The following is a 14,365-nucleotide window of genomic DNA, read 5'->3' as shown; positions in this document are numbered from 1 at the left end:
ATGACATGCATTCACAGGCATGTCACTTTTAGACACTGAGCATTGATTTACCATGAGCATTGATTTGCTATATGTGTGCAGTCAATAATTTGCGAGGTAAGTGTTAATTTAAACACAAAAAAATTTTCAGATAGTTGAATCTCATGATCACAAACAATATCCATCTACATAGGAAATCATTATGTGCTTAATTTAACCTGCCTTTTAGGTATCTCCATGCATAATGTATTATTCTTGCCAAGCAAACCACATTTGTCACTCTGTAACATGCAACGAACATATAAGAGCCTCTCATACTCAGACCCTAAAGTCAGTCAGTTTCATGGAGCCACTGGACAAGCCTCATTCCATGCCTCATGGAATGAGATAAACCCACCATATACCTCCTAATGCGATCAAAATGGCATTCATCCCAGCACACTGATTTACCCAGAGTCTTTCTGAACCTAACCTCAGCTGTTTGTACAAGAGCAGACACAAAAAAAATCTTGAAAGGTTACCTATAAATGCTAGGCTAAGCTCGAGATTACAAGGTGCCAGAGGGACAAGCTTTAACATCTGTCAGATAGATCAAAACACTGGCAAAGTTAAGAAGGTGATTAATGGCTAAGGTTTTATTAACATTATTGTCAAATGACTTTCAATTCTTTCACTGGTTTTGGCACTGTTATGATCATTGTTTAATTCAATTATCCTATCAAGACCGTGAGCAGCAGGAGTGGATCAGCCCACACCTAGAAATCTGCCAGCCAGAGAACGATTTTCCAAGAGCTGGTACAGTCTGTCAACAGGGACAAGCTCAGTCCTCTAACAGATGCTGCTGATCTTAACAAGTGGATAAATTGGCACGAAGCTGTCCATGGTGACATGTTTTTTTTTCTGAGTAAAAACTTAAATAACACTGATTGCTGTTTGGTGGGTTATGTACATAGCTAAGTAAAACCAGCTGTTGCGCTTGGCCAGCATCTTTAAGTCACTAGCAAGGGACCATTCCTCACCTCATAACTTCCATGGACCATCTGTTTCACATAAGCAATCCTTCTCCAGGTGCTTCTGAATCCTAATCAAGCCTTCAGCTTAAACCCCAGGGTGGTCAGTTTATGTCTAAATGTTTTGTAATTCATTGGTGTTGTGCTTTTGCACTGGGGAGCTAGAAAAATTTCTAGCCTCAGGACAAGTGTTACAACATGGCCAGTTGCCTTCTCAGAAACTCATAGCCATGGGCATGGTACAGCACAACTGGGAATCAAACCTATATAAAAAGCTTATTGCTGAATTTTACTGTGCTGGTTTAGTCCATAAATTGTTTTGGAATAATAATTTATGTTGGGTTATTATAGGGTCCTTTCTACTGCTCTTACTGTTGTTCCTTAGGCATTGGGTTGAGTTTTGTACACTGAAAGGATGGAAAGCTTACAAAAGTTGTTCTAATGTAATGTATTGAAATTCATTCCCAGAGTAGCATACTTGTTGTTGCAGTTGAATGCTTTAAGTGTCAGAGAAGGCCAATCTACAGATCTCATTAGTGGCCTGTGAGGTGTAGTGGACATCTGCTGAAAGGGATTACCTACAGAACACCTTTTGTCCAAAACTGTATTCTGAATATTCAAAATCTTTGCATATTTCTATTACTAATACACAGTCTCTGCTGAATTAATATATGTAGCATTGATGAGCAGACTCTGAGCGCTATGAATATTTTATTTCTGACACAGGGACACACCTGCAGAGTAAAAGGGTAGTGCTCTAATATTAACGTACTGATCATTCGCTCCCCATGACTTTCCCTGAGCATTCAAAATTCTCTCTCTCTTTCTCTCTCTCTCTCTGCCTCTTTGTCTGTCTGTCTTTTCTCTCTCTCTCTCTCTCTCTCTCTCTCTCTCTCTCTCTCTCTCTCTCTCTCTCTCTCTCTCTCTCTCTCCGAAAGCCCCTCAAAAGGCAGCCTTTTTGTTCAGGTTGCCTGCTTGGAGGCTACATGCAGAGCCACACAAAGTCCAGCCCTTTTGGAAGGTTGCTTCTGGATCAGCTCACTCTGTATAGAAATAAAAAAAAAATTATAAAATAGACACAGGCAGTCAAAACAAATAATTTTCCATACTTAATTGTTGCTATGAACTGATGACAAATACAAATATATTATAATTTGCTAAAAACCTGTTAATTTACAATAAAAATGGTCAATGTTGGAGACAATATGACATTGTCTCCAAAAAATTATGCTTTTAGAAGTACACAGTTGTGAAAAAGTTTTGGCATAAATGGAATAGCTGTAGTAAGGCAATATCCAATCAGATTAGCTCCTGCAATGCTGGGCTACTTGAATATATTGATCTGTGACTGTGGGTTCAGTGAAGGGTTTTCGCCTCAGTGCAGTTCACCTCAATATAGCCCAGCAGTGCACACAGACACTTTGGGTAATAGAGCCCAATGAATCTTCATTTCTATTCTCGGTTAGCACAGCTATTTGCATGCTATCAGGCGCGTATACTCATGCTATAATGTTAAATGAACATAGTAGACTTCATGAACGTGAGAACGTAAAGACTATAATAGGATTAATTCAAGTGCTTATATGTATTAAACATATATACATATATATTGAATATGTTAAAGTCTGCTGTCTACTCTATGTTTTGGGGTGTATTTTGTCTGGTATATCAGAACATAAGAGCAGGAATTTTCCTTTGCACATAGGGAGAACCCAGGGGGTTTTTCTTCACTCAAAGTTTATTTTCCTCCAGGGAAATGTTTTCCCATTTGCGAGAGCACTGTTCGTTGCCCGGCATGGTTTTTCCTCACACATAATTATTTTTTGCTTGCAAATTTTTTATTGGATCCGAGACAATAGATCAGGCTGCTTCTCTTAAAAAAACACTCCCAAGGGCGGAACTTTTCCAGGTAGGCTCCAGACCCACTGGATAAACTGTTACAGACTGAATGAATGAACCTGCAAAACTGAAAACATGCTAGTTTTCCCACTGTTACAAGCACTGTTCTAATTCTTCTAATGGCTTAAGTGCAATATGTTTACAGTTCAGCACTTGGGAGTGTTTATTTATTTATTCATTTATTATTTTATTCATTCATTATCTGTAACCGCTTATCCAATTCAGGGTCGCGGTGGGTCCAGAGCCTACCTGGAACCATTCGGCGCAAGGCGGGGATACACCCTGGAGGGGGCGCCAGTCCCTCACAGGGCAACACAGACACACACACATTCACTCACACACTCACACCTACGGTCACTTTTGAGTCAACGTGTGTTTTTGGACTGTGGGAGGAAACCGGAGCACCCGGAGGAAACCCACGCAGAAACAGGGAGAACACACCAACTCAGACAGTTACCCGGAGCGGGAATCGAACCCACAACTCCTCCCTGGAGCTGTGTGACTGCGACACTACCTGCTGTGCCACTGTGTTGCCCACTTTATTATTTTAAACTCTTCTTAATCTATAGTTTTACTCTTTCTGCTTTTTTAAAAGCTTGAATGTTTTTTATTGATCAATATAGAAAATGTATTATGAAAACATTTTTGGCCATTTCACCCAGCTCTAGCTTGGGTCTAGAGAAATTCTGCATAGGACTGATGTGTGGCTTTCTAAGTTGTATTTCTTGATGTAGCAGCAGATTGTTTTAAGTAAAAATGTTTTTCTGAGGTATTTTCTGAAGTATTCATCACAGTAGAGCTACTTTTACATATAAATTCCACAGGTCTGGAGATATTCTGGTCTTTTACACATGTAGCGCACAGCAGGGAAGTTTCTGTGTCAGACAGCTGGAATTCTGTTCTCACAGCTGGAAATGTTCTGCGTACTTTAGGTAACTACATAACATCTGCAGAAGATGCTACTGAACATTCGTGACTCTATTCACATATTCACATATTTCTGCAAAGGTGCTACAAGTATAAAGTGCACTACAAATGAATGAGTGAATGAATGTTCACACACACAGCTCCTCCAGGTGAAATCTGGAAGATTTAGGACTTGCTGTGCAATACCATGTGCAATACCCACCCACCAACACTTACTAAGCTAAGTCATTTCTGTTCTGAACAGAATGAAATTTTACTTGCTTCACATGAAATCAGTAAAATTCCACACTTGCCAGATTTACATCACATCACAGCACAGACAGTAAATTAATGTAAATAGTTTCTTTTTTGAGACATTCACTAATAATTTGCAGCCCACCTCTGTTATCTTAAGTATGTATGTCAGACATTTTGTAATTGGTTCAGCAATTGGATTTTATAATCAAAATTATCTGTTTTATAATGTAAGCCTTGTGGATTATAGAGCATTCCCTTATATCACTCAACACCCCCACAAACATTGTTTTTTCATATGATTGTTCATATTCTTGCCATGGTATTGTTATATAAGCATGCCAACAAATGAATAATACTAATCTTATTTAACAGTATCTGGCATTTCATATCCAGCTTTAGAAAAATATCTGTTATATGAGTTGTTTAGAAGAGTCAAAAACAAAATGTAAAAATGTATTGCATGGTCTGTGTAGACGTATATGGTCTTGCAATCACTGAAACTTGTGAAAATGTCCATGTTAATTCCAAGTTCATAAAACAAGAATAAATATGCTTTCTTCAGGTGTTTGAAGGGTGAGCTGTTTATCTCAGTTGTGACATTGCTTATGCTCTGGAACAGACTGCTGCAGGGGAAGCCTCATTTTGCCTCAGAGTGATGCAGCTGCATGCAATACGGACCAACAGTGTGCAATACTGGGCTTTTGTAACCCCTTGCATGAATGTCCAAATGTACAACAGTGTGTGGACTCAAAATTTCACTCACTGAGATTTAAATCATTTTTCTTCTAGGCATGTGTTCATGAAAGATAGAAATTCAGGAAATATGACTAGTTTTCAGACACTGCAGCATTTCCAGTTGTTCGTTCTCTCTCTCTCTCTCTCTCTCTCTCTCTCTCTCTTACCAATTGCCACTTCATAAAAGCATTATTTGTATGCAACACAACAGAGCTATGCAGAAATCAGAGAATTAATCAGGATTTAATTTGTCCACTATTTACTTTTGTGCCTGTTTAGTCAGCAACAGCTACAGCCCAATTTATGTTTCTGTGTTGAACCTACACCAAAGGCAACCTTTCAATTCAAGCACCTAAAGAAATGTAACTACGAATTGTGTTGATGCTGACTACAGTAAATGGTCAGTAGTCGGATGAAGATGAACCGAAGAACTCCAGAAATGTCTCCACAGACTGCACACAGAAGCAAAGATAGAGGACAAATTATAGCATCTGTAAACATGCCAGGGTTAGACATATCTGCAGTAGATGAGTGAGTGTTGCTTTATATGTGCAAAGCAAAAAAAAAAGACTCATTTGAAAGTGGGCTGCGCGTCCACTGAATCATTTTCTGACATTTAAAAGACTGAACTGTGACACATTGTCACATATAAAGACAATGTCACAGAGTGTAGTTACAACCTATGATTTTGCAAAGATGAGAATCTTGCAGGGTCACTGATTACAAAATTGCATCTAGCTTCTTCAGTCTAAAAAAAACTGTCAATGTGGTGTTTCCCTCAAGGGTACATATTATATCTAGTTAGGATATTTAATGGTGCTTTTCCACCGTATGTGTCCGGCTCTACTCGGCTTGGCTCGGCACACTTAAAGCATGATGCTTTTCTACTGGCACAGCTCCCCCGCGAAATGGAGCCGGTGACATTGCAAAATTCCAATTCTAACAGGAATGACTGGCTTTGAAAACCACAACAATGATCGGCAGTAAAGTTAGGCAAAAAACAACACGCGAATATACGATTAGTAAGAGTCTCACAGTCACCCAGTTCTCACAGATCAGTTTTCCTCGTTGCACGTTCGGCTTTCAATGGAAATGTTTGTCGGTCATCGGCCCAAGGAGCATTTAAACCTCTTCAAAACACCTCAAGGAAAAGTTAGGAGCTGCCATTGTGATAACACAATGGATTTCTTTAAAGACAAGACTCTCCAAAAGATGCAGTAAAGCTTATAAGTGTCCACATTTAATACTGACATACCTGATGTATAATTGTAATGGTTTCTCTATGATTTCCTGTTTTATATTCCAGTATATTTTTTATATGTTTTCCTGACACTGAATAATTTTTACTTAATTTTACCTCTAACTTTTGCACAGTATTGAACATGAAAATGTTTCCATTTCAGATTAAAATTAAGTCATTTTTCTCTCTGTGGAATTGCAGTTTTATTGTGTGACATTTATAAGTTGCTATAATCCATTCACAAAATGTCTGTCATTGTGATATGACTATGAAAAATGGTTCAGAGAATGTGTAAAAGGAGATTATATTACTTAGAGATCAATATGTCTTTTTCACACAGCTCATAAATACAGATTCAGGAACTGTGGCAGTGGAATATGAAGGACCGTGTGGTCTGAATCATAGCTGTGGTTGTTTCAAGTGATATTGCTCTGCCAAGGAATCTTTCTTTCCACTGTCTAGTACAGACAGATCTTGGGCTTTATGAAGACTGCTGTAGAAAGTTGAGAGATGCAGAATGCCAGCCATAGGGAATTAATTCATTATGCTGAAGGAAATAGGTTTGTTATGTAGTTACACAAAAATGTTGATATAGTGGTATGTATTAATGGTATAATGTTTATTTTATTCATTAGAATAGACAAATTACATTACAATCAGTCACAACTTATTGCATGTACACACATCGCTGTATCCTTAAAATAGCCTTCTTGCTCCTCCAGCGCTGTAATTAAAGTAATAAGCTGGTATTACTGGCTTTGAATGGGTTGTTTATGAGTGAGTGTGTTTATGTGCATGTTAATGGGAAAGGGGTGTTGCTTTCATGTACATCATCCATGCAGATGTTTGCCAGCATTTTGTTTCCATTCCCCCATTCTGTTCTCTGTCTCTTTCTTTATCTGTTTATAAGTATATAAAATTGAACATAAACTGTGGTGTACACTGATCCTGGCAATATTATGACATTATATTGTGATTATATTTGTGTATGTGTGTTTTTGTGTCATGGATCTCAGTTGTATATCAAGAGAATCAGCATATGCCAATTTTTAACGGCCTTAGTTAAAAGAATGCTATGCAACGAAACATATCAGTAACACCGCAAAAGTGTTACTGTATTGAGTAAAATCAGTCCAATATTAATTCTTAAACAGCTGCTCTGACACTCTCTATCTCCTCCTTGCTCTCTCTGCCATAATGTCCATACAGAGAATACCAAGCTAAGTTCTTCTTGTAGTGAGGTAAACACGCGTAAGCTGCTATGTGCCGTAAAGTATTACGCAGTTCGCTTTAAGTTTCGTTTTAAGGTAGCTGCCCTGGGAGCCGTGAAAAAGACAATATTCTCCCTATTACAGGTCTGGGGAGCCTCCCCGTAATTTTGCTGTCATTTTATTTATGTAAAAATACTATTTAGAGTTCCTTTAAGGCCAGAATAAACAATAAAAACATGAACAATGTGTGCACACTGTCAGAAAAACTGTCACTGTGGTGGTACCCTCAAGGGTACATATTCTGTACATTTAGTTAGGGAACATAATTATACCTTGTTCTATTATAATTGTAGATTTTAAAGCTGTGTTAATATTAGATGCGTAATTTGGTCTACAGGACTAATAATATGTTCTTTTATTTAACATAGAATGAAAGACTTAGAATGAAAGTTTACAAATATTCACCTCTTCTTCTGTAATTTATCTTTGGGGAACGCAACGGCACTCTATTGTCACTAAAAATACTAAAAGTGTAAATGTAACTTTAAAGGCACAACAGCAGTATTGAAATGATTGGATGTCTTATCCGCCTGTCTACTACAACACCCTCAGACTCACTTGGAAAGCACTGACCCCAAGCACGCACACTGCATGCCTGAACAATGACCCCGCATGTGTTAGCATGAGAGAGTTTCGGGGGAAAAAAACATATGTAGAGAATGCTTTCTAACAAAAAGTCTGAGTAAAGCCAGACAGCAAATCAGAGTGAACATCAGTGTAGCCTTTGGGTGACTCTTTCATATGAAGGTAGGTGAATAATGTCTGAACATAATGCCTTGGGCACCTTGCACTTTGCAACTTGCCTGCTCTCTGCCACAATTGTTAGTTTGGACATCACAGAATGTATGAAATGGTGGAAGAACTTGAGGGACAATTACGTTTCCCTCAGAAAAAATAAAAACAGGAGGTGGCAGGCAGGAAAATCTCAGCATTGTATTTCTTAATTTCCTGCCTGGTACTGCATGTAAAATACATTCTATCCCAAATAGTGCCTACTCCCTACATGCATATATAAGTGCACTTCATGTAAAAGAAAACTAATAATACTTCAAGGGTGGCATGGTGGTACAGCAGGTAGTGTAGCAGTCACACAGCTCCAGCGACCTGGAAGTTGTTGGTTCAAGTCCCACTCCGTGTGTCTGTCTGTGAGGAGTTTGGTGTGTTCTCCCTGTGTCCGCATGGGTTTCTTCTGGGTGCCCTGGTTTCCTCCCACGGTCCAAAAACACACGTTGGTAGGTGGATTGGCTACTCAAAAGTGTCCATAGGTGTGAGTGAATGTGTTGCCCTGTAAAGAACTGGTATCCCCTCCAGGGTGCAATCCCACCTTGCACCCAGTGATTCCGGGTAGGCACCAGACCCACCATGACCCTGAACTGGATAAGTGGTTACAGACAATGAATGAATGAATGAATAGTACTTCACCCAGACAGTGCACGAAATTTAAGATAGGGATACGTGAAACATATAGTCCAGTATTATTTGACATACAATGCATTTTTGGGTGCAGACTTACTATTTTATGACTTACATTATTCACCACTTAGGGTGGAGGATGTTTTAAGATATGGCCCTTACACATATTGCAGTGTAGACTTTGCATCGATTTGGCCCAGAAGTATAAATTAGCCTTTATCAAGCTTTACCATTCCTATTTTTTTGTGATGAGTGACTGTAGGAGGTGGGCAAAAGTAGCAGGTGGGAATTTGAATTTTTTTCAAAAACTACAGGTTTCTACAAAATCACCAACTCTAGCTTTAATTTAAGGTTTGCAAATTTTAATAGAATTTTACTCATCTTTCAATGTTTATGGTACCTTCACATAAGATTTATCTGTCATTTGATATCACTGCTGTGGCCATTCTGATTAGGCTTAGACAGTGGTAATCTGCTTGAGCATGTCAGAGGCTGATGCATGTGGAGAGCTAGCTGTGTCAGTCTCAGATGACTGCAGTGTTCCTTCACCCTAATTTGTCAGATTTGATCTGCTCCTGCAAGTTTTACATTGCATACTGTGCTTTGAATGAGCTTTCCATGTCTGAATGTATGTGTAAAGTCATGATAAAACAATATTAAAATGACAATTCAACAAAGCTCAAACTGAGACTGAGGGTGGTCATTCTGTGAGGGGCTAATGCATTCTTGCCCAGTTCCAAACCACAGCTCAGACAGTGGACTGTAATGTCATGATGAAGGCTTAAGGAAAGAATGTGTGCAGTTAGAATGCCATTCACTCAGTCTGCCAAACTAGTTTTGGCAGATGTGACTGGCAAGATTATGAATATTTGGTCCTGTGGTTTAAATATCTCATATTTCATCAGCATTTGAATTTTCCTGCTTTTCAGTACAAATGATCTGCACACTGACTGTACACTGATTTGAATATGGGAATACAGGATTCCCATATTCAATCAATTCCATGCAGGGTTATTTAATGTCTGTAATTGTAATCTACATGCTGACCCCAGTTTTTGCAGAGGAGTGATCTATGTGTGCTTTTTTCTATTTTCCAGGTGAAGGGATGTGTGGTGGTGTGTGAGTGTTTGCCATGGGACAGGAGAGACTCTGGTTTCTGGGTGTCACTGTTGCTGCCACCCTCTGTCTTCTGCGTAAGTTCATCACATCAATCCTTTAAACTGTTACACTATACCTTAGCTCTGACCTATATGGGGAAATATCTGATTGCAATTAAAGTTATTTGAAATATAAACTTCTCAAACATCCACCAAAGAATCTTTGTTCTTGGAATATTTTTCGGTGGCGCAGCAGGTAGTGTCGCAGTCACACAGCTCCAGGGGCCTGGAGGTTGTGGGTTCGATTCCCGCTCTGGGTGACTGTCTGTGAGGAGTTGGTGTGTTCTCCCCGTGTCCGCGTGGGTTTCCTCCGGGTGCTCCGGTTTCCTCCCACAGTCCAAAAACACACGTTGCAGGTGGATTGGCGACTCAAAAGTGTCCGTGTGTGTGAGTGAATGTGTGTGTGTCTGTGTTGCCCTGTGAAGGACTGGCGTCCCCTCCAGGGTGTATTCCCGCCTTGCGCCCAATGATTCCATGTAGGCTCTGGACCCCCCGCGACCCTAAATTGGATAAGCGGTTACAGATAATGGATGGATGGATGGACTTAACATACATTGAAGGAAAATGATGCAACTCAAAACAGAAGTACATTACAGATGAACTACATTGATGAACAGTTAAACAATTGCAGTTCATACAATGTACATAAAATAAAATACACTAACAATAAATGCACAGGAAAAGATAAACCTATAACACCAAATACACAGAGTCCCTGTCCAATTAAAAACATGTATATCACAAAATAGTAAATTTACAGGAGAAGGAAAAAAATTCTTAATATTCAATGGAAGTGAATGTAAATAGATTTTGCAGTGTTTCTATTGGTCCATTCATCATGAAATTTTCACATGATGTGAAGGACAGCTGTGTTGTTCAAATGAAGCAGTAAATAAAAAGTCGACAAAATGGATATACATGTTTTTAATCGGACAATGACGATGTATAAATACTTACTGCTGTTATAACAACATAAATCTAGTCTAAACTGTTGTCAACTGTAATTACACCAATACTTTGGAATACAGTTGTTGAGCTCTTTGAATTTAGCTTTACCTATTCTCTTTTTTCACTCACTTTTCGTTTAATCAATTTACATCTTTTGGTAAATGGCAAATGTTAGTCCATAGTATGACCAATACTGCCACTGTTCTCCATAATATCAAACGTTAACTGTGCTTTTAAAAATGTTTAATTTGCCTTTAGAATTTTCTTTTATATTCAGTCCAGATCATATAATTACTTGGCAAATGGCAGCCATATATTTCAGAAGAAATGTTTTAAACATTCACAAGGTGTTAGTCTTGTTTGAGGGATTGAGCCGAATGTGCTAAAGCATCTAGTCACCAAGCATCTCAATTATAAAAAGATGCTGAATATTTATTTCAAATGCAGAAGAAAATTTTTTTTTACAAGGAATACATTAAAAGCAAAACCTAGAGTTTGGCTACAGTGATGCAGAAAGTGGGGTTTTTAGTAAGTAGCTTAGTGTATTAATAAACTACAAAAATCCAAACATGATTGAAGAACAAATGTAAATTCTCTAGCATTAGAACAGCTGGTTTCTACTTTATTTTTTATTTTATATTTTTTAATGAATTTAATGTGGGGCGACATGGTGGCGCAGCAGGTAGTGTCGCAGTCACACAGCTCCAGAGGCCTGGAGGTTGTGGGTTCGATTCCCGCTCCGGGTGACTGTCTGTGAGGAGTTGGTGTGTTGTCTGCGTGGGTTTCCTCCGAGTGCTCTGGTTTCCTCCCACAGTCCAAAAACACACATTGGTAGGTTTTGTATGTTGTACAGGTTTGTAGTTTGTACAGGTTGGTAGGATTGGCGACTCGAAAGTGTTCGTAGGTGTGTGTGTGTGAAGGACTGGCGCCCCCTCCAGGGTGTATTCCCGCCTTGCGTCCAATGATTCCAGGTAGGCTCTGGATCATTCCGGTCAAATCTCTGGTTACAGATAATGAATGAATGAATTTAATGTGGGGCAGAATGGTGGCGAAGCAGGTAGTGGCGCAGTCGCACAGCTCCAGGGACCTGGAGGTTGTGGGTTTGATTCCCACTTCAGGTGACTGTCTGTGAGGAGTTCTCGTGTCTGCGTGAGTTTCCTCCCACAGTCCAAAAACACACGTTGGTAGGTGGATTGGTGACTCAAAAATGTCTGTAGGTGTGTGTGTGTCTGTGTTGCCCTGTGAAGGACTGGCGCACCCTCCAGGGTGTATTCCCTCCTTGCGCTCAATGATTCCAAGTAGGCTCTGGATCCACCGTGACCCTGAACTGGATAAGTGGTTACAGATTATGAATGAATGAACAAACATAAAGCCATTTATACACAGTTGACACAAAGGTGGTCCTTGACTGTGTAAAATTTTAGAATACCTGCTAAAGTACATTATATAATACGTACTATACACTACACAATGTGGATTACAGTACAGTAAACTCCAATGCACTGTAGTATTTTAAGCTTTACAGTCTCCTCCGGTGCTTTAATCTGTTATTCTGTTTTGTTTAACCATAATACTACACCATTTTACTGTACTGCTTTATTTTTTTCATTTTACTTTTTTCTTCTTGTCTTTAATATTTTTTTCTTTCTTCAGCTCATTATTTTCTCCATTTTCTGCTCACCCCACTAAAAATACTTCCCTGTATAATAGACTGATTCAGATCTGATTCAGTGATGGCTTAAAGCTGACATATTATACACCTTTTCACAAGTTAATACAGTTCCCCGGGGTGTTAATAAAACGTCTGTGACATGCCTTGGTCAAAATACCTTAAGGATCAACCATCACAACGACCTGTTTCAGCACCTCTTCTGTTAAATGATAATGAGCCACACACAGCTCACACAGAGCTACCACCCAGTGTGAAGAAACGAATGACAAGGAACATAGAAGCTTCATTTTAGCTCAGTTGTCTTCCTTCTTTGCTTTTGTTTTCACTGGCTTTACATGGTTCTCTTTTTCCTCCACTCATTTTTGCTGGTTTTGTGTTCTTATCCTTTCTCGACTCTTCTTTTTATTTTTTTGCTTGTTTTTTTTTTTTTCATTTCTCTGCTCTGCTTATGTCTGTTTTACACAGTTTTACCCTGTCTTTGCTCACAGATACATGGGTCTGGCACTGTGACAAGAGACTCTCAGATGCGGGGGGTAGTACTAATGCCTTCACTTAATATAGAAGGTGGAGGAAAATCAGAATGGCTCATGTTATCCCATGTTTGCTGACTTAGGCAGCTAAAGAAAATTACTTGGTTCTCTTTTTTTCACATTTTGTGGGTTGGTATACTTTAGATACACATATTAATGTGCACAGGCACTGAAAAAGTGACTTATTCCATAATATGTCCTTAAGATTTTCAAAGCCCTTTTATGCCCAAATGTGTCATGTTTAATATGCATCTAAATATATTTTATTGTTTCTTGTGTTTTATGTAGTATTTTATATATGCCTTGTTTTTAACATTTTGCTTATTTTATTATATTTAATTTGTGTGCTTTATTGTGGAGCACTTTCTAGCATCGAATATGAAAACAGCAGCATAAATTATTGATCCTTGCTCCTTTTTACATCCTCATCTTTCCATCTCTGCTTGCCCCTTCTTCATTGTTACCCTGACTCAGGCCCCAACCATGGGTTTATGTCCAAAATAAATATTCGTTTTATCAGCTTACAGTAGACGCCTGATGCCAAGATGTCTGTAATCAAAAGAAAACACCAGGGGCAAATAGATTCAATCTCAGTGAACCATCTCAATGGTGGAATTTAATTATTTGAATGGGTAGACTACGCTATGTGTTTTCTATGAAGCGTAAACTGTGCATCACAGAAGCACAGTAGGGGATCAACCAGTTTTACCCCCAGGACAGAAGGACGTACTGGGAGAAAAACGTGAGACAGAGCAGAGGTGGTTTTCGTGGGGGGGTGGGGGCCCAAACATTTGTCAGGAGAATTGGGTTGGGGAGAGGGTAAAAAAAAATGAAATCTGCAAATCCGGATTTAGATCAATCTGGGATTTAGGCTGTCCCCTTCACTCATCCACGCTTTCATTTGGGCTTTGTAGATGCTGAGGGGAGGGTAGGGGAGCTGGTAGGTCACAGGGGTTGTGTGTATGGCATGAGGTCTAGGGGGTGCAGGAGCATTAGGAAGGGGTGCACCATCAGAACACGTCATCTTTGAGAGATTAGCCATAACCAAGTGCCAGATGAACTAAAGGACTGGCAGTATACTCTAATGGCAAAATTAGCAGCCCTTTCTAATTACATTGTTGTTCAAAATTTTAGGCATTAAATATGATAAATAATATGATAATATTTTATTAGAAGTTTTATAGCATGAGTAATATTTTTATCTGATGTTTAGCTTCATAGTACATCCAGCATCTAACAGCATGAGACCTAAAGTTTGTTAATTCTTCATTTCAAGAGTTTTTTTTATTCACTCAAAATATTAATTACAGACTTTTGAAAGTCTATACCAAGATGATAAAAGCTAAT

General features: G+C 38.9%; 1 protein-coding gene across 1 annotated transcript in view; it reads left to right on the top strand.

Moving 5' to 3' along the window:
• Positions 1-14,365, top strand: part of igsf9b (immunoglobulin superfamily, member 9b) — a 48,382-nt gene that overhangs the window by 4,328 nt on the left and 29,689 nt on the right. Inside the window, exon 2 of the mRNA XM_066643251.1 lies at positions 9,809-9,904. Within this exon, the coding sequence (XP_066499348.1) occupies positions 9,844-9,904 (61 nt within the window). The 5' untranslated portion in view covers positions 9,809-9,843. The remainder of the gene's footprint in view (positions 1-9,808; positions 9,905-14,365) is intronic.

The sequence above is a fragment of the Hoplias malabaricus genome, chromosome 14 (assembly GCF_029633855.1).
Source record: "Hoplias malabaricus isolate fHopMal1 chromosome 14, fHopMal1.hap1, whole genome shotgun sequence".
NCBI classification, from domain to species: Eukaryota; Metazoa; Chordata; class Actinopteri; order Characiformes; family Erythrinidae; genus Hoplias; species Hoplias malabaricus.
The sequence above is the reverse complement of the archived record's forward strand: the minus strand, read 5'-3'. Positions and strand labels throughout refer to the sequence as shown.